The 21,630-nt window shown below is 40.1% G+C and overlaps 1 protein-coding gene across 1 annotated transcript in view; it reads left to right on the top strand.

The window, feature by feature from the left end:
* LOC149197781 (uncharacterized) overlaps window positions 1-21,630 on the top strand; it is a 272,825-nt gene that overhangs the window by 219,798 nt on the left and 31,397 nt on the right. Inside the window, exons 10-11 of the mRNA XM_089405968.1 lie at window positions 3,332-3,407; window positions 3,522-3,630. Of these exons, the coding sequence (XP_089262094.1) occupies window positions 3,332-3,407; window positions 3,522-3,630 (185 nt within the window). The remainder of the gene's footprint in view (window positions 1-3,331; window positions 3,408-3,521; window positions 3,631-21,630) is intronic.

Below are 21,630 nucleotides of genomic sequence, written 5' to 3'. Positions count from 1 at the left end.
TTGTAAACATACTATCTCTCTCTCTCTCTGTCTGCTGAACTATTGAAGAACATATAAGAAGAATTGATCAAGGGTTTCCCCACATTGGGGTTTGTCCCTGGCTAGGGCCACATCTTGTCTCCTCTTGTCTTGGCTTGTCCTCTGCAATTTATGTGGATGTTCTATCTGCAGTTTACTTTAATGCTGATGTGATTGCTAATCTGGAAAAGATATTGAGCTAACTGTGAAAATTGAAATAAATTGCTCTAAGCATAGAACATACCTAAAATTAACAGCTCTACCCCCCTCATTAGCCATCAACCATTTACTTAGCATTCCATGCTACATCATAAAGGAACTCTTGAATGTCCTAATCCTGATGAGCGAGAAACTGCAATATCTTTAAGGGGTATTGGAAAAGCATAAAGCAAGCTTGGTCTCCTGAGTTATGCAATAAAGCAAGATAAGTCATTAAAGTAAAAGGCACAACAAAGAAGTGGAAAGAGTAGGTCGAGGAAAGGGATAAATAATGCCTCACTGTTTGCTCCATCTTCTCGTTATAATACTCAGAGATGTTGGACCCCCTCTAGTTGTTACCATGGCTATGGCCATCTTTCTTAAAGTCTTTCCCACTCCATTTTCATCATTATCACATGCGCAAATGGATTGATGGGTCTACCTGTGACATGTCCTTCCCCTTGGGGGTTGTAAGCACCTAATATGGTTGAAGGTATGACCATCCCTAACACAAGTGTGGTAACTTGCTTTCAAATCTTAAAGCTAGAAAGACATTGGAAGGAAAGGTTTGTGTGGACTATTTTGTGTGCATAATATTGAAGATGGATCATATTGATATGGTCCTGTCCTTGATAATGTTGATCTCATTTGATCTTGAGGGTATGTTTTAGGTGGTTCATCACTCATGTAGTAGAGATCCTTTGAACGAAGACTTGACACTTATTCAACACCTTTCGGAGGACGTTTGGCCCATTGTTGAGAGAAAACATGACCTTGTAGCCCTAGTGTTTCCCTCATGAGATGGATGTTGGGCTTTGATGAGACTCCACATGGTGATATGCCCCTTGATACACTTCTAGATGTTGAAATGTTGTAATAGAAAGCCAAGGCGTTGGCTTGATTATTGATGTGCCTAGATGGACCAAGATGCCCTTAGGCTGGCCTTGACCCTATTTGATGGGCATTGCTTTGTTCTAGAACCCATATGAGGATGGTTATCACTGAGATGACTTGGGAGGGCTAGTACATCATGTCCATGTGCCAATGCTTGCCTCAGAGCATGCCACGTCACCCCCATGTGCCCTAGAAGGGTGATGTAAGCCTTCTTGGAGGTGACATCGTGGTGGAAGACGAGTTATTTGGGCATATGCCTATGCACTTTGGTGATTTCTTGGAGTGAGGAGCATTCATGAGCCTCTCTTTATCACTTGGTTGATCGAGATTGACCATTTTGAGAGGATGATGTCATCATGGAGAGCCTTTATTTGCACACATGTGGGCAATTTTGATGTATTTATCATGTTTTTAAAGCTATCTTAAGGTTGGCTTGTGACCTTTAGGCCTAGTTGAATGCTCAAGTAAAATTTTAGGGGTTTTACTTGTAAATTAATGAAAAGTGACTCGGTTACCCTCATATAAATAGAGAAGAGTCACTTTCATTTGGATCATCACACTTCACATCACTTCTCTCTCTCTTAAGAAGTGCACACTTGCTCTCTTGTTCTTTTTTCTCTTGGATGCAATGATGGAGTGAATTGTCTTGAGAGGAATATTTTTGCATGAGGAGACTTGTCATGGAATGATGAAGTGATTCTTAATTGAATGGCGTAAGTTTATTGTTGATTTTCTTCTATTTTGCATGCAAATTTCTAAAATTAGGATTTCTTGGTGCCATATTAACATGTGTAATATCTTTCATGAAATCATACTTCTTTATGCTTTGCAAAATTAGTCCTTTAAAAATCCATCAAGGAACTCTGTGTATGCCTCCTTCGATCTTAAATCTCCACTTAAAGAAAGTCGCTTGGTTTCCAAGAGAGACTTCTTAATCCTCCACCCACCTCATCCGAGTTCCTTTGTCTTTGACCTCGCCATTGTTGACTCCATTCCCCGATTGAGAGAAGACACTAGACTAATTTGTGTTGGTCATTTTAATTTCTTCCTTTTCTCTTCAATTTAAATTTGCATTTAATAGCAATTTATTGTCCATTTGTTATTTCCCTATTAAAGGTATCGTAATTGTTGTCATGTGCATTTTTATCCATTTAAAACCATTGTTTACTTCACACTAGTTTCGCCCTTCATAGCCTTTGCTTCTTTGTTGATCCTACCACTCATAGGCTATTTTGTCAAGCTACTATATGCCATTGCATGCCCTAAATCTGGATTAAAGGTCTCAGAAAAGTTTACTTGAATTCTAGGCACCTCTTATTTTAGCCTTTGAAGGCTTGGCTAGTACCTTTTCCTCAATTATTACACCTTGCATCACCATTGAGCCCTCAGTTGAATTTCTTGTTGGTGATCTTTTGTAGGGAAGCCTCCATTGTGGAGATAATATCCACCACTAAACAGCTGGAGAGAAGTGACTGAGGTGACAATGGTGGCTGATCTCTTGTTGCCATAAGACCTAAGCTGCCTAGTGAGGCTTTGCACTTGGCCTGCTTTTATTTTGCAGTAACAATCCCCAATACTAGGCTATGATTTCTTCCTTCAATATGAAAATGATGCGAACTAGATGAAGCAACATGTATTGTTGTTTTGGTGGATTTTACATTAAGCATGAGGTGAAAGTGATGGCAACTTGATGGATGGTTCTAGATGTGTTGTAGGAGAGTAGATGCAACTAGTTTAATTGGGTAGCAAATAGTTTAAGTGTTGTGATTCTCCTTTTTTGTTTCTTCTTTGTGAAAGGTGTTCAGCTTTTGGATTATGTGGTGGGGTTAAAATCTAGTTTTTGTGGCAAGGGTCAGTGTGAAGATAAATATTAGTGTTTGTAATAAAGTGGCCCAACTTTGGTGTCCCTTAGAATATGATCTGAAGAGTCAGGGGAAATTCAAATAAACACAACACATTAGAATATTGAATATGGTGATATAAAGTGACTTCCCACATTTGATAAAATATTTTGTTGTTCTCAGTGCTCTCTCTCGAGTCTCTCTCTCTCTCTCTCACACACACACACACACACACATGTTGCATGCACACTCTAAAACATATCACAACACTGGTATTTCATTAACTTATCAATTAACCTCAATGCAAACATTCAATACAGAATCAAGTTTAGATTCTGTGCCATTATTCTAGTTGCTAAGACATGGTATTGTGGTCCTAGGCATGGCACTAAGGGCATTGAGCGCATGGGTTTTGCATCCTTAATAGCATGGAATATGAAGACCTGGAAACCATTGGTATGCATTATGTAATTTGAAAGATTCTTTGAAACATAAACAAGCAGACACTTCTGTATGTATATAAAAACTAATATATTTGCTGTTGTGCATATATCATATTGCATTTTGCAGACTGTCCTTCCTCTTGGTGAAGATCCACCAGCAATTACATCTGTCTGTTTCAACCATAATGGCAAGATTTTGGCAGCTTCTGCAACAGATGGAATGATCCATATGTTTGGTATCCTCGAGTCTGTATCATATTTACCTGAATGTTAGAAGTTCAAGTATAGGTTGAGATTTTGGATTCTACTATGTTTATGCAATAATCCATGGAATTTTATTGTGCATAAAATTGGTTAGACCAGATCTTTATCACCCTTTATTATGGTATCCATCATGATTGTGACTATATAATGAATAATCTATAAAATTGCAGATAATAATAATAATAATTAAATGAACAATGGGACACAAACTTTCACTTTCACTTTCTTGACCAGTCAATGTTTATAAAGTATACCGTCACAAGGTTCATTGAATACTCTATCAATCAATCATTTATTTGGATTTCTTATCAATGTCCTATTTATTTTGGATATTCAAAGTGTGAACCAAATTGATTCATTATATTTGTATCAAAGGGGGTTTCCATCACCATTGGCCAGTTGCCATAACTCCTCTCCAGGAGGCAACAAGTTACTAGACAACTACTTACATCAGCAAGCCATCCACTTCCATTCAATAAATATTTCGCTCCACCTTTCTTCCATTCCATCTCTGCTGCCATATGCCATATATTAGAAAAAGGGTAAAATGAAGAAATATACTTTTCATAAAGATTTATCCAGTTGTCAAACATATTCAAATTGTCTAGAAACAACTAGAGAACAACACACACAAAAAAAGTAATGCTATTTTTCTTATTTGTGGTTCCCATTCGACATGCATGTTTAAGAGCTGATATTCAAAGTGATTTAAAGAATAATAATAATTACAGATTTGGAAGGGCAGAGACTTGAACAAAATTCTACACTTGAAGCAAGGTGCATCATGATAGAGATAACAGACTGCATCAGTGAGGAAAAACTTCCTGTGCAGAAATAACAGGACATCACTTCTAGAACTCTCCGAGCTGTGCATCTGATTTAAACCAATGTTTTACAACTCGGACTCGGACTCCGACTCGGCCGAGGATCGACTCCGACTCCGACTCCGAAACGGCAATGACTCGGCCGGCTCGATTTCAATGACTCGGTCGTTGTAAAAAATACATTAAATATTTATTTTTTTATTAAAAAACATAATTTTAAAGATTTTCATTCATGTTTCCAAAGTTCAAACACACAGCATTATAATATAGATGGAAGACAACATATGATCAAAGTAGGCTCATGAACCAATCCACTATATCAAAATGGTACCCAATGGCAATACATTATTACATAGTCAACTGTAATAAGACAGTCCATCAAATCTATATAGCTATATTGAATAGACAAAGGAGTTGATTATGGGATAACTTATTTGAAATGATGCTTACAAACTGAGGTTAATTAGTACATGATCAAGGATCTAACACTATGAATAGTACTTTTCTTGTTTCTGTTGCTCAATACATATTCAGTAATTATTTTAAACCGCTACTCACATTTTTATACAATTCAATAATTCAAATAAACAATGTGCATATCACCAATGTCCAGGTTTATCGATTCACATGCATATTATTTTCTCACAATTTATGGTCCATGTTATTGTGGCCAACAATGCTGTTTACAACATTGTCTGAGCTTCTCCCTCTGGCAGATTTCAGGTTCTAATAGGCTTTAAAAATCAGAAGTCGTAATTAAAAGATCCAACATTTTTAATCTGAAAGTGGAAAACACTATTACAAGGAGAATTTTAATTCTTACAAGCATGTTTGCATCCCAAAATGTTATTAAGACAATTAACCCTGTTCAGCAATTGTGTGAATATACTACAGACTCAATCACAAGAAGAAAAAAAGGAAGTGGCAGTACCAGATACTCATTCCACACTGATATCTCATCAGAACTGGAAGAGGTGGTTGGATCAGTCAGATGGGATATCTGCATGGTGTCTTGTTTGTGAGGAAATGCTCTTGACTCCTGAGGTACTTGAAAAGCACTTGGAGAATCATCATGGCTTCCAAAGTATGTCTATGAAAAGGAAACATCATTGTCTAGATTCTGCACTTGAAGCAGGAGAAAAGTGTAACTGTTTTGAATGTGAAGTTTGTTCTGTCGTTTTCAAGAATGCATTTTCTCTGATAGTCCACAAAGCCCTTCGGCAGCATCATATTCAACAAGCCCTTATGTCAAATGATGGCATCTTATGTCGTTGTTTCGATTGTGGAATGCGAGGAAGTAGAGCCTCAGAGAACTCAGAAAACTAAGTTGCCAAAAATTGACTGTGCAAGTAGTGATCTGGAGGAGAATATGGCTAGTGTCAAAAATCATTGTAGTAAGGGGTGCATTTCAGAGGCCAACAAAGAAACTTCTGTCAAGAGTCCCAACAGTGGTGAATGGCAGAGTCATAAATCAAGGAAGCTAAACAATGACTCGGACCCGGCCGGGTTGACCGAGTCACGACTCGGCCGAGTCATGTGTGACTCAGTCAACCGGACCGGTTACTTGGCCGAGTCAGTCCTCCAGCTAATGAAACGGTTCGACTCGGCCGTTTCGGTTTCGAAACGGCCGGTTTGTAAAACACTGATTTAAACTAGTTACAGGGATGAGTGTTGATGGGTGTGTAGTGGTGGGTTGTCATCACAGTTTGAGAATGCAGAATGTCCATTGTTCTCACAGTGGACGATGTGAGCATTGCATCCAGTGCTGAAATTTGACATTCACCCTTGCCCATCAAAGAAAATCACGACATTCATCTGTTTTTATTACCCTCCAAATTACAATCACATAAGTTGATAGCTTGTCAATTTTAGGTTCAACAACATTCATGAATACAAAATTTGTGGAGATCTCACTTTACCATATTTCGGAGCAACCTGGCGGATTTTACGAAGGAGGTTTTGATGGTGATATGCTACTGGACTCTTTTGATAGAGAACCGAAGCTCTTGGAGTGTCTATTTTACTACTACAGTGATCCTTAATGAGATAGACAACTCCTTTTACAGAGAACTCACTTTCTTGGTGTATTTTGAGCAATCTAATATTTTTGGCTAGCAGTTGGTATGGTTGGAGGCATCACATTGATGGACAGAGTGCCCTAGTATCTCTTGTGCTTATTTTGTACCTATGATAGTTCTTGATGGATTAGAAACTTGATTTTGGGAATGCTCCACTCTTCTGTAATGTTCCCAATTTTTGCATTATTTTGTGATGAGATTAGGAGTCTCTAGAGCTTATGTCAGTCAGGTCATAGGTGGTGGATTACGTTATTGGTAGGCCCGAAGGTTTTGTGGAGTTCTACGGGGTCTGACTGAGATCACTCGCGATATTTCACCATCACGATTAGTTCCGCATGGTTCGCTCTTGGTTCTGTTGTAGTCCGGCGATTCCTGTAAAACGAGGTTATTAACAGGTATATTTTAATTAATTACACTTAAGGTGTTGTTTTAGGCTGATTACTTGGAGAAACACCTTAGTGTAATAGCTCGTTGGAATCAGAGTGAAAATATATACATCGCAAAATGATAAAAAGGGGTTTGGGTGGCTGGTGTGACCATGGAGGCGAATTAAGCATTTTCCAGGGTTACAAGTGGCTTTAATTAGTTAATAAAAGTCACTTTATTAAATAAAGAAAAGAAAAGTGTTTTTAATATTTAATTTGAAGGAAAAGATAAGTGAGTTATTAAAAGGAAAATGAGAGGGTCTCTCCTCATTCTATCACTAACATTTTTGAGAAAATAAGCTCTTGGAGAGTTTTTAGAAAGAAGCTTAGGTTTTGAGAAACCCTAGCCGCTATTGCTAGCTTTGATGTTGAAAGTTGAAACTATAGACCTAGCTGGTTCAGATAGTGAAATCAATGTTGCATTAATCGTTATCGGGATAATATCGGCGCGAGGAAAAAATCGGAATTATCGGGAAATAATCGTTTGGTACAAAAAAATTCATTTTTTTTCAATTTTTTTAATATCTAAACCATCTACAACATAAAATAAATACATTGACACATAAATATGATAAAAGAACTAATATATAACATGTTTAATATCATTTCTAGTGCTAAAATCACGCATAACATTGAAACATGTCCTGAATAGTAAGTCTCGACTCCTGAGTCCCAACTCAGCCTCAAAATATCAACAAAAAATATGATAATGTATCTCATCATGTCATAATGTCATATACAATAAAATGAAGAAAATAACTAAAGTCTAATCCTATTGATTTCCTCTGTCCCTTTTGTGAGAAAATGCCACAGCTTTCCCTTTCCCTCTAGATGTAGACGCTGGTGCTGGTGGAGTTGGCAGTGGAGTCTGCTATGCTCTAGAAGCTGAAGAACTAGAAGTAGGAGCTATAGGAGGTAGACCACGTCCTCTACTGGTGGCAGGGGTAGCCCGGGTAGGTGGTGTCACCTGGAAACATTACAATCTCCCAATCCTGAAATCTTGAAAAACTGATAAGTCTGCTGGATTTTGAATGAAATCTAAAATTCTACTTTCTCCATATGAAATCCAATGAGGCTGGAACCACTCTCAAACATCCTGAGTCATTTCATGGTAATGTTAAAAATTTAAGTAAAAGGATGAATTTAACATTACCATGAATAGCATATCAATACTAGGGCCTAGACTTGATCATTAAGCTGCCCCACTCAAAAATTATTCGTTTCTTTAAAAAAAATTGCATTTCAAACATTTAGCATCCCTTAAAAAACCAAATTTTTTTTATAAAACCTCGCTGCCGGAGACCCCCACGATAATTTCGATTGTTATCGCGATAAATTCAAATTTATCGCGAAATTTCATAAAAATCGGCTAAAACAAATTTCCGCCGATAATTTTGTATAGTTATCGTGATTTTATCGGGACAGCGAAAAAATTGCGATTATTTCATTTTATTGCGATATTATCGCGATTTTCACAACACTGAGTGAAATCATTCAGATTTTTCCATTTCATTATCAAGGAGATAAAGACTTGTAGAAGACAAGGAGCTAAAAGAGGTATTATTAGTTGATTTTATCTCCTACTCCTTGGTTTTTTTACATATATATCGCACGCTGTGACATTGAAGGAAGAAAGCCAAATCTGAGATCCTTTCTTGAGGGTCTATTACTGCCAAATACCCAAGTCAAATTTCCAAGCTAGAGAAGTATTGAAGGTCGAGTTTCCTCTTAAGAGTAGAAGCTGCGATTAATTTGCTACTGAGTATTTTTGTGGTTGTTTGGGACGAGTTCTAGTGAAAAGAGGTTGTGCTTCCTCCTAGTGTATTGTTGGTCGAATCTCTTTCTTCCTAGGTCAAAATAATAGTAAAAAAAGGGATTGAGTCCCTTTACTCCTTTTGTTGGATGAATCACCCTTGCTATGGGTCGAAGTTTTTAGTCTTGTTGGCCATGGTTCAATTTTGTGACTGGTTATAGTGCCAAAGATGGGTTATATAGTGAAGGAGCATGAGATTCCCTGCCACCCTTGACGCAGAGAATTAAACTAAGTATGGGGACGAGTTTTGGCATACCTGGACTGAGTTTCATTATGAGAATGCCAAGTTGAGGATGCAACCATTTATACACGTGTTATTGATGTTTTATGGCTAAAGATGCATCTTTCATGGATATTATATACCACTTATATACTGTTGTAATAATTTTAAGGTTCCTATGTTACACTCGTTGTGTATTTTCTTAATTAAAGTTTAATGTGAAGATTGATTACCTCCCAGATTGCAATAATACCAATTGTGACAATATTTTATATCATTTTTGAGTTTTATTTATCATTTTAATCGTTGGTCCTGTTACCCACCACCTGTGGGTAGTATGCATAGGAGAAGGTTTTCCTCCTAGATGGTCCTCAGTTGGCATCCAACAACCCCTTGCAACCACCAGATAACTCGATGTGCCACTATCTCCGCCACCTGAGCCAGCCATGTGGTCCCTCGCCCATTGATTATGATCGTATGTTTGAAGGTGGGCCTCCTAACACCGAAGGTATGGCTTTTCATTGGTGTAGTTGAGTAATTTTTCTTACTTGTCATGAACACTTTTGGGCATGGATTGGTGGGGGGATTCGGCGGAAAGAGTGGGCTAGGTTTGTACTCTTGCCTCTTCTACCCAATTTGGTGGTTAGCCTTGTATCCTAGTCCCGTGTGATCTCCTTTACTGCCTATTAGCTTTAGGGTTGGCACTATGCTAAGTTTAGGTATGTTCTATGCTAGAGCAATTTATTTCAATTTTCATAGTTAGCTCAATATCTTTTCTAGATTAGCAATCACATCAACATTAAAGTAAACTGTAGATAGAACATAAATATAAATTGCAGAAGACAAGCCAAGACAAGAGGACACAAGATGTGGCGCTAGCCAGGGACAAACCCCAATGTGGGGAAACCCTTGATCAATTCTTCTTATATGTTCTTCAATAGTCAACAGGGAGAGAGAGAGAGAGAGTACATTTACAACTCAAGTCAACACTTTGAATTATCTAGATGAGAGCATAGATCATCTCTAAGAAGATGATACATGAGATCAGTTGAAGACATGTTACTTCAACTGATTCTCCAAGGTGACTCCACCTATCATCATGCTGCATCTCGTCATCATGTTGTGCCTCACCATGCAACCACCAGATAACTCGATGTGCCACTATCTCTGCCACCTGAGCCAGCCATGTGGTCCCTCGCCCATTGATTATGATCGTATGTTTGAAGGCGGGCCTCCTAACCTCGAAGGTATGGCTTTTCATTGGTGTAGTTGAGTAATTTTGCTTACTTGTCATGAACACTTTTGGGCATGGATTGGTGGGGGGATTCGGCGGAAAGAGTGGGCTAGGTTTGTACTCTTGTCTCCTCTGTCCAATTTGGTGGTTAGCCTTGTATCCTAGTCTTGTGTGATCTCCTTTACTGGCTATTAGCTTTAGGGTTGGCACTATGCTAAGTTTAGGTATGTTTTATGCTAGAGCAATTTATTTCAATTTTCACAGTTAGCTCAATATCTTTTCTAGATTAGCAATCACATCAACATTAGAGTAAATTGCAGATAGAACATAAATATAAATCGCAGAAGACAAGCCAAGACAAGAGGACACAAGATGTGGCGCTAGCCAGGGACAAACCCCAAGGTGGGGAAACCCTTGATCAATTCTTCTTATATGTTCTTCAATAGTTCAACAGGGAGAGAGAGAGAGAGATAGTACATTTACAACTCAAGTCAACACTTTGAATTATCTAGATGAGAGCATAGATCATCTCTAAGAAGATGATACATGAGATCAGTTGAAGACATGCTGCTTCAACTGATTCTCCAAGGTGACTCCACCTATCATCGTGCTGCATCTCATGATAATGTTGTGCCTCACCATGCAGCCACCAGATAACTCGATGTGCCACTATCTCCACCACCTGAGCCAACCATGTGGTCCCTCGCCCATTGATTATGATCGTATGTTTGAAGGTGGGCCTCCTAACCCCGAAGGTATGGTTTTTCATTAGTGTAGTTGAGTAATTTTGCTTACTTGTCATGATCACTTTTGGGCATGGATTAGTGGGGGGATTACTCTTGTCTCCTCTACCCAATTTGGTGGTTAGCCTTGTACCCTAGTCTTGTGTGATCTCCTTTACTGGCTATTAGCTTTAGGGTTGGCACTATGCTAAGATTAGGTATGTTCTATGCTAGAGCAATTTATTTCAATTTTCATAGTTAGCTCAATATCTTTTCTAGATTATCAATCACATCAACATTAAGGTAAACTGCAAATAGAACATAGATATAAATCGCAAAAGACAAGCCAAGACAAGAGGACACAACATGTGGCGCTAGCTAGGGACAAACCCTAATGTGGGGAAACCCTTGATCAATTCTTCTTATATGTTCTTCAATAGTTCAACAGGGAGAGAGAGAGAGAGATAGTACATTTACAACTCAATTCAACACTTTGAATTATCTATATGAGAGCATGGATCATCTCTAAGAAGATGATACATGAGATTAGTTGAAGAAATGCTGCTGCTTGCAACATCATGCTGCTTCAATATATCATCACTGTTTTCTTCATCCAAGTGACTGTACTATTATCAACACAGTCCTAACATATGCTGCCTTGCTAGACAGACTTCAACGTATACCCTTCAGCACTCTTCTCCATGTCATACAAGCCGCTTTCAGACCTTCCTTCCTCCATGGCTGTGACTGGGGCATGCTTGAATAGTCTTCCTTTATATCACCTGGAGGACTGCAGTTAGGGCAGCATAGAGCTTCTCCATAGGGCTGCGTATAGGGCAGCGTAGGGCTCTCCAATAGAGTTGTGTATAGGGCAATGTAGGGCTCTCCATAGAGTTGTGTATAGGGCAGCGTAGGGCTCTCCAATAGAGCTGTGTATAGGGCAGCGTAGGGCTCTCCAATAGAGCTGTGTATAGGGCAACGTAGGGCTCTCCATAGAGCTGTGTATAGGGCAACGTAGGGCTCTCCAATAGAGCTGTGTATAGGGAAGCATAGGGCTCTCCAATAGAGCTGTGTATAGGGCAGCGTAGGGCTTCTCTTTTAGACCAGCAATTAGATCTCTCCTTGCTGCGTTATGTAGGCTTCCTTCACTGCGTTAAAATCTCCTCCATGATAGCGTTAGGATCTAGGGCATCCTCTAGGGCAGTGTATCCTCTTTAGATCTCTCCTCCCACCAAAACCCAAAGACAAGTGGAGAGGAAGAGATCACCAAGAGGATGTGTGTCCAAATGACTTTCAAGGCACCTCTATTTATACTAAAACATTGAGCACAAGTGGGGTTTATTTGGTTGCTGGCCGACCTTGACGAATTGTCCCATAACACAAATAAATTCATATCTTCATGAATACTTATCGGAATCGGATGATCTTTAGATCAATCCTACACCTCTTAATGAGAGGGATCCAAGAAAAATATCAGTTGCCATTAATAAGATGACCCACATGGATTTTGGCTCTAGTTGCCAATTTTAACACTCCCTCTCAACTAGGGAGAACTCCATCCACTGATCCATATGTCCGACTATCTCTGCCATCAGTGCCCAGCACTGCTCTGCTAATCTCTACTCTGCTTTGGTTTGCTGCGCTTTGCTCAGCTCTGCTTTGTTTTGCTTTGCTCTGCTCTGCTATGCTATGCTGAACCATGAAGAAGAAGAATTGATCGAGAATGTCTCATACCATTCTCTACTGACTCGAAGTCTGTTTTATCTGAAGAGAGTGTGTCATATCACTCTTATTAACTCAAAGTCAGTTTTATTGATCCCAGATCAATATCACAAGAGAGTGTCTTAAACCAGTCATACTGATCCCAAATCAGTTTCATTGATCCCAGATCAATGGAGGTCATCCTAGCATAGGGAGTACGGTAGATACAACGATGCGTCCATCGATAGTACTACTATGGTCCCTAACCTCATTTCCCTGCTCATTGATCAGATGAGAGGTACTTCCCATGAATCCTAGACTGCATGGGTAGGATGCCTCAACAGGAGAACTAATCATCCTGTCCACAGGAGAACGAATCATGCTGTCCAATAGTCGTCGCAGGAGAACTAATCATCCTGGCCCACAGGAGAACGAATCATCCTGTCCAATAGTCGTTGCAGGAGAACTAATCATCCTAGTCCACAGGAGAACTAATCATCCTATCCCAGAGTTGCCATAGGAGAACTAATCATCCTGGCCCACAGGAGAACCAATCATCTTGGACCACAGTCGTCATGGGGTGTCACAGAGGAAGGTTGAACCTTTCACCCTGTACATAGCGTACCACTAGGAGATGGTGAGTCGCCTTGTGGTCGCATGTCGCTCCAAGAAGTACCCTGCGCCCCCTGGAGCTCCCAGAGCTCAATATATGCATCATACACGACCCTCATAAGAGGGTCTCTCAACGACACCAAGTCGTTCTCGGAAAGTCAAGAATTTGACCTTTCCTAGGGGCTTCGTCAAAATGTCGGCGACCTGTTCATCTGTACCGATATGTTGGAGCCTTATTGCTCCCCGCTGTACCATATCCCGGATATAGTGGTACTTGATATTGATGTGCTTGGAGCGATCATGAAATACAGGATTCTCTGATAAACGAATCCCGCTCTGGTTGTCACACAGGATCACGGTAGTATCCAATGTGAATCCAAACAACTCACTGAAGAGCTTCCGCAACCAAACTACCTCACAAGAGGCCATACTAGCAGCAATGTATTCTGCCTCAGCGGTGCTCAAAGCCATCGACTTCTACTTCCTGCTCATCCAGGATATCGAGGCAAATCCCAAAGAGAACCAGCACCCGAAAGTGCTCTTTCTGTCCACCACATTGCCTGCCCAATCAACATTGGTATATCCATGTAGTCTCACCTCTCCAGCAGTGTATCTCAATCCATGAGAGATTGTGCCCTGAAGATATCTCGGAAGATTCTTGGTACCAATCCAATGAGGCTCAACCAAATATGAGCTCACCATGCTAACTGCAAAACATATGTCCGGACGGAAGTTCACCAAGAACATCAATGCAAATGAGTTTATGAAACTCAGAGGCATTTCCCAAATCGGTCCAGCATCATCACCATATAACTTCTGAAAGTTAAGATCTTTGAGGCAGTCACGAGCTTGCAGTTTACCATTCCACATCCGGAATCCAACTCCCTCTTACTTCTGCAAGTGAGAGGGTCTGCACCTGTCTGAAATAGGTCGTCCTCAGAAGGTGCCGGTATGAGAGGTCTATCATCCACAACCTTCAAACAATGGTTTGGATCGACTTCACTCTTAGTGAATCTCAGCTTCATCTGACAGCTATCAATCCTCTCATATCAAACCCGGGGTGATCTGCTTCAAGCCATAGAGGGCTTTCTTCCACCGGCACACATGAGATTCTCGATCATGAATCTCAAACCCCTCGGGTTGTTCCAAACCTGTGGACCTGCTACATGAGGGGAATGGTCCCCTTGTAAGATTTTCCCTTCGGTACATCTCAGACATGTACCTTCATGCTCCTTTTGAATTCAAGCATCCCTGTCATCATCTGACTTATAGACCTCTGGTGCTATGTGTCAACTGACATGGTCCCCAATGGACTTCCTGCCAACCCTGAACTCAAAGATAAAAGCATCTTTGAAAATTCTATTTCCAAACACGTACCTTTCCATTGATGAATGCCACCTTGAAACCTTTTGACTTCCATTGCCGAAATGGACACCAGGTTCTTCTTGCAATCAGGTACATAAAAGAGATTCTTGTAAATGAATCGAGTTACCCACATTCAATTGAGGGGTAACATTCCCTACACCCTTTCCGGGATAGGTGGCATCGACTCCAAGTATAATCCCATGGTTGTTTCCATCTCTACCAAATTCGAGAGAGCACCCTTCTATCCGATGAGGTGCCTTGAAGCACTACAATCAATAAGCCAGATTCCCAAAGAATCTGAAGGAGAGGGCCAATACAAGATAATGCTTCTTTATCTTTTCAGAAACAACATTTGATTCTTCATATCCGGGGTTCCTTGCTTTCTCTGAAGAGTTGGTCGTTTCCCTGATGACCTGCATTAGCTGTCATTCCTCTGATCATTGAAGATGTCCCTGGAATGATTGTTATCATCATCAAGTGATGTCTCCTTGCCATTTGGACACTCCTTCGCATAATGGACAAACTTATTGCAACCAAGGCATCTGCCTTTCCTTCCACCCTTAGATTCAGACTTCCCAATGAAGTGATCTTTAGGTAGGCCATCAGAAGCTTCCGCTACGCTATTATGATAATATTCTCTGCTTTGATTTCACCCTTGGTGAATTTAAAGAGGGATAAGGAATCCATTGATCCTTTTATCGTTTTCCAACTGTCTTCGGTGATTGCTCTTTCACTCTTGCTTGGGCTTTGTCTTCACCTCAGCTCTGATACCATGCTAAGTTTAGGTATGTTCTATGCTAGAGCAATTTATTTCAATTTTCACAATTAGCTCAATATCTTTTCCAGATTAGCAATCACATCAACATTAAAGTAAACTGCAGATAAAACATAAATATAAATCGCAGAAGACAAGCCAAGACAAGAGGACACAAGATGTGGCGCTAGCCAGGGACAAACCCCAATGTGGGGAAACCCTTGATCAATTCTTCTTATATGTTCTTCATAAGTTCAACAGAGAGAGAGAGAAAGAGAGAGATAATACATTTACAACTGAAGTCAACACCTTGACTTATCTAGATGAGAGCATAAATCATCTCTAAGAAGATGATACATGAGATCAGTTGAAGACATGCTACTTCAACTGATTCTCCAAGGTGACTCCTTCACCTATCATTGCGCTGCATCTCGTCATCATGCTGCGCCTCACTGTGCTGCACCATGCTTCACCCACCATCACAATGTTGCATCTCATCATGCTTCATCAATCATGATGGTACTCATCATTGTATTGCATCATGTGTCATTGCTACACCATGTTGCCATACTGACCTATGTGTTTGCTGCACCTAGCTAGCTTGCTGTCCCTTGCTTGCTTGTTGTCCCAAGCATGCTTGTTGTCCCTAGCATGCTTGCTGCCCCTGGCATGCTAGCTGTACTTGCTGCACTAAGTATCATGCTGTTGTCCCAATGTGTTATACTAACAACACTATGAACTTGCTATATCATACTGCTGTACCTCACCATTGTGCTGCCCCTCATTATGCTATGATACACTTCATCGTTGTACCCATCATGCTGCAACATTCATCAACATGCTGCTGCAATATATCTGCTGCGTCAATGTATCATCACTGTTTTCTTCATCCAAGTGACTGTACTATTATCAACACAGTCCTAATGTATGCTACCTTGCTGTACAGACTTCAACGTATACCCTTCAACACTCTTATCCATGTCATACAAGCCGCCTTTAGACCTTCCTTCCTCCATGGTTGTGACTGGGGCATGCTTGAATAGTCTTCCTTATATCACCTGGAGGACTGCAGTTAGGGCAATATAGAGCTTCTCCATAGGGCTGCGTATAGGGCAGCGTAGGGCTCTCCATAGAACTACGGATAGGGCACCGTAGGGCTCTCCAATAGGGCTGTGTATAGGGCCGCGTAGGGCTCTCCATAGAGCTGTGTATAGGGCAACATAGGGCTTTCCAATAGAGCTGTCTATAGTGCACCATAGGGCTCTCCAATAGAGCTATGTATAGGTCAGCATAGGGCTCTCCAATAGAGTTGTGTATAGGGCAGCATAGGGCTCTCCATAGAGTTGTGTATAGGGCAACGTAGGGCTCTCCAATAGAGCTGTGTATAGGGAAGCATAGGGCTCTCCAATAGAGCTGTGTATAGGGCAGCGTAGGGCTTCTCTTTTAGACTAGCAATTAGATCTCTCCTTGCTGCGTTATGCAGGCTTCCTTCACTGCGTTAAAAGCTTCTCCATGATAGCGTTAGGATCTAGGGCATCCTCTAGGGCAGTGTATCCTCTTTAGATCTCTCCTCCCACCAAAACCCGAAGACAAGTGGAGAGGAAGAGATCACCAAGAGGATGTGTGTTCAAATGACTTTCAAGGCACCTCTATTTATACTAAAACGTTGAGCACAAGTGGGGTTTCTTTGGTTGTTGGCCGACCTTGACGAATTGTCCCATAACACAAACAAATTCATATCTCCATGAATACTTATCAGAATCGGATGATCTTTAGATCAATCCTACACCTCTCGATGAAAGGGATCCAAGAAAAATATCAGCTGCAATTAATAAGATGACCCACATGGAGTTTGGCCCTAGTTGCCAATTTTAACACATTACATGGGAAATCTTGATTTTGGTTGTGGTCCTGCTTCCCGACACCATATACATTAATCCCCTCCACTCATTTTAATGCCATTTATCATCTTTCCCATCCGGGTCCACATTTGTCCATTGGGACATTGCAGACCTTGGAGGCATAGTTTGTTGAAGTTTCTATGTTTACTTAGTTAGAAACCCTCCAAGCACTTTATCTGATTTATTCCTAAATACTTGTTATCTTCCTTAACAAGTTACTTACAATGTTAATTCTGAAAATAAACACTAGTGCATGCTCAACATATTACAGATCAACAACTAAAAGAAACATGAACAAACACACCACATGACACCATTATTTTTGGACTAATGTCCCTGGAAAAACCCAATGCGGTAAAACCGATGCAACTCTCTGAGGGTCTTCTTATTAAGCAATATCAAAGTACAATCTGGGTGTCGAAACAGGCCTACGCAACAGAGAATTTCCTTAGCAGTAATACCTCTCAGTTTCTGACAAATAAACTGGCTGAAACCCCGAATAATCCTTTTGGCAGGTACTCAGCACCAATCTGCCCTAGAAACCCCAGCGTCTGCTCAATCTGGAATGCGTCAGCCTCTCCTAGCCCAACATTGGCACTTCGTCAGCCTATCATGGCCAGCGTCAACCCTAGGAGGCTCTGCATCAGCTCTCTGAGCCTCTACGTCAGCTACGCTGGCCCCTTTGGTGCTCTGCGCAACACTTAGCTGCCTCTGTGTGGCCCTGCATGAGCACTGGCTGCTCCTGTGTCTCTCTCTTTGGCTGCTATCCTGGCACTATCTCTGCCTCTCTGTACTCAATGCCCCTCATCTGCTCTCTTGATCATTGATTCTATCTCTCTTAGCAAACCCTGCTCTAGAGAATATAATGACTGATCACTCTGGTGTGTTCTCCAAGTGACCCTCAAGCCTCCTCTTATACTTTTCCTGTTGACATCTCAATTGTTGAGATTAAGTCCCTAATCAACGGCTAAGATTAGATCTGGCTTGATCCATGTCTTTTGGACCATTCTAACACAGATTCATATTAATACACTGTTGTCGCGCAGATTAACACGACAACGCTCAGACCGGGGGTTGTCACTCTGATCCCCGGTCTCTCCGTTTAAGCCTGTCTCCCGCGGCTAAGGGGGGTAGTCCCTGTGGGATGATGAGACCAACTGGCGACCAGTTGGTTGGGAGACACGAGATACGATATAAAAAGGACTCTATGGATTTGATTAATTGAGCAGACCAGTGCCTTAAGAGACTTGATGTAGAAACAATTACTTTTTAAATGATATAGAAACATGGACCATGAACAGCAACCATCTATCATCAGCTAAATCACATGACCAAAACGATATCCAGCAATTGAAAATTAAAAAAAAAAATGAATGCTTAAAACCACCACGAGAATCGTAAATTATTAACCAGATATCATATTTCGTATCTCAAACTTGAAAATTTAGCATCTCAGCATAAAACATATAACGCGAAAGCTCCTGAGATTTGCAAAAATAATTTCCCACAAAATTTTTATTTTTTCAAAAAAAATTTTAAATCTTTTTTTTTTTTTTTCTCAATATTATGGAAATTAAAAATCTAAAAAAATAAAATTCTAAAACTAAATTAATTTTAAAACTAAACTATATTAAAAATATAAAACAAAACCTAAACTAAAAATAAATTAAAATCTATGAATTTAGAATCAAGTTAAATTCTAATCAAACAAAGCCTAAGCAACCAACGCATTTTTATTTGATTTTTTATGAAACTATTAAAAAAAAAGAATTAGAATGTAAATACGTAACAAAAAAAAGACTGAATTAAACCTACGATATATACAACGCTGAAAACCTAAAAAAAATCGTAACACTAGACAAAATACAACTGAACGCATGTAAAATATATCCAAATCGAATACGCAGGCAGAAAAGGAGTTCGCATGACAGTCGACCCGTAAGTTACCTGAGCGTAAGTTGAACGATTAGATTGCTTACCTGAAGAATTTCTGTTAACAGACTTCAGTTGGATTTGGATTTTGCAGAGAACCCTAGCCGTCAACTGAGAGTCGTATTTCTAATGCTGTCTGACAGGAACAAAACGCATTACCAATCATACGTTTTTATTCAAGAATAAACACGCATTACCTGTGGGGAGCCATTTCTTGTTGCAAAAGGCGGTGAATGCAAATGCTTTGATACCCGTGTGTTTTGATGGTGGATTTGGAACGCTGTCTCATTTCCCTAATGTTTCAACGCTTTTCTTTTGGATTTGATGGCAACAGATAGGGTCACGGCTTTCTATTTGCCAGCAAAGGAATTTGACGGCGGTATTGAGATTTATACTGAAACTGTTTGTTGGCTGCCTGAGATACGTTGCTTTCTCCACTTCGCCCTTGTCGACAGCATAATAACCTCTCGCTGCACACTGGCTCAGCTCAAGGTATTTCGATTTGACTTGGATTTGCTGGCTGAGCAGCTGCAAAACAAGAAAAGAAAACCCTAATGTTAAATCTGCATAAAGCAAAAACTAAAACCCTAGATCAGCCTAATAATTTACAGATTATGGCCCCTGAAATGCCAGATTTAGCTATAACAGCAGTAATATTTCAGAGAAACAGAAACTTGAACTTTGCTGTAAGCAGAAAGAAAATCTCTCATGTAAAACAGGAAATAAAACTCTTAATGATTAACCCAGGGCCAAAACCAGCTAGGCTCTGCAAAGAAAAGCCTGTGGGAGTCGGCTGGTTCAGCCCAGAACTTCCCCAAACGCCCACAAATACCCTTCACCTAAAGATTTCCTGCACACCTCAAGCAAACATCAGTAAAAAGGGCAAGAAATGCTGCTAGATTTCAAGAAATAATGGAGATACCTACCATTATTCCAGAAACCCTACAACATTCAAACCCTAGCACATGAGCAAGATACCTGTACTCACAATACTCTGAAAATCAGCTATTATTAACTGTTGAAAACTGAAATATGCAGAAAAACAAACATCTCACAGCAATTTCAGAGAGTAACACCAGCCAGTTTTGAACCCCAAAGTCTTTTTATTAACCAGAAAATCAGACTACAAGAGAGCTTTTTCAGTCCAGACTCACAGATCAGATCCCTTGAAATGACCCCCTAAGACCCTATATAAAGGAAATGATCCTAACGGCTAGTTCGAGTGATCCATGTAGAAATGATCTCGACCGTTGATGAGGATCAAGACATCTCTTGATCTCATCCGTCGATTTATTAACTTAAAATATTATTATTTTATTAGTTAGGGTTTTTGCTTCATTTTTTAAATTTTTTATTAATTTTTATTATTTTATTATTTTTATTCATTTTTTAATTTTTTAATTCATTTAACATGGATCACTGAACTAAGCTTTCGGAAACATCACCTAGGACCTAGGACTTAGGACTCATGAGGGGATTTAAAACATTTCTCGACCCTCAGGACACACTACATCATGACTTTTACAATTTACATCTCAAGGGGACAAGCCCACTTAATACAGACCCTCATAAATCACCCAGCTCTGCGACACCACGATAATCTAGCAGATCAACACACTAGGATTCTCCTAAAGTTCTAATGACAAAATCAATCCCGGCTTTGGGGTCAGGTTTGAAGGAAAACTCTGCCGATCCGTGGATCGGTGAGACGAAAAACCTTCCGGGACGTAGATTATCATCAGAAAGTTAGGTCCACCTAGGCAAAATACATACATGACTCATGTCTGCTAGGATTATTTACAATAAATACATGCAGACTGGGTTTACAATCAAAAAAAGATCAAGCTGCTGATGATGGCAGGATGGCACGAACATGCTGATCAGGTGCTGCTTCTTTCTGTCAAGAAAAACGGGGTGCACTGCATGGGTAGTTGACCAGTAGAGGTCAACATCTTGCTCTACTTGGGGACACGTTGCTGCTTGCAGGAATGTGAGAATCCAGAATCTGCATCCATACAACACAAAAAATAAGTAGCGTCCATCCAAAAATCAGCATATACGTTAAGCACAATAAAGATAAAAAGCTCTTCATTTATTAACTATCTAAAGCAGAAACGAAAATGCGGAAAAAACAAGGAGTAGAGTTAGAAATACGATACAAAGGATGCCCTACGGCATCAGATGTGTTCAATATAGTGCATACTGAGCATTTGCCTGCTTTCAGGCAAATCTGTCGGCTGCTTGTCGGATGTGCCATGTCCAATTTTGCATATGGTAGGACTCTTTCCTATCCGAAAATCAAGCTGCTCGCGACCGTCTGATGCGTCAAATCTTCTTCTCATTTTCTTTCTCTTGCACTTTATCCTTCTGGCAGGTTGAATTACTGATGAT

The sequence above is a fragment of the Pinus tabuliformis genome, chromosome 2_2, assembly GCF_031772625.1.
Source record: "Pinus tabuliformis cultivar Carrire ecotype Pingquan chromosome 2_2, CPIR1, whole genome shotgun sequence".
Taxonomy (NCBI): Eukaryota; Viridiplantae; Streptophyta; class Pinopsida; order Pinales; family Pinaceae; genus Pinus; species Pinus tabuliformis.
The sequence above is the reverse complement of the archived record's forward strand: the minus strand, read 5'-3'. Positions and strand labels throughout refer to the sequence as shown.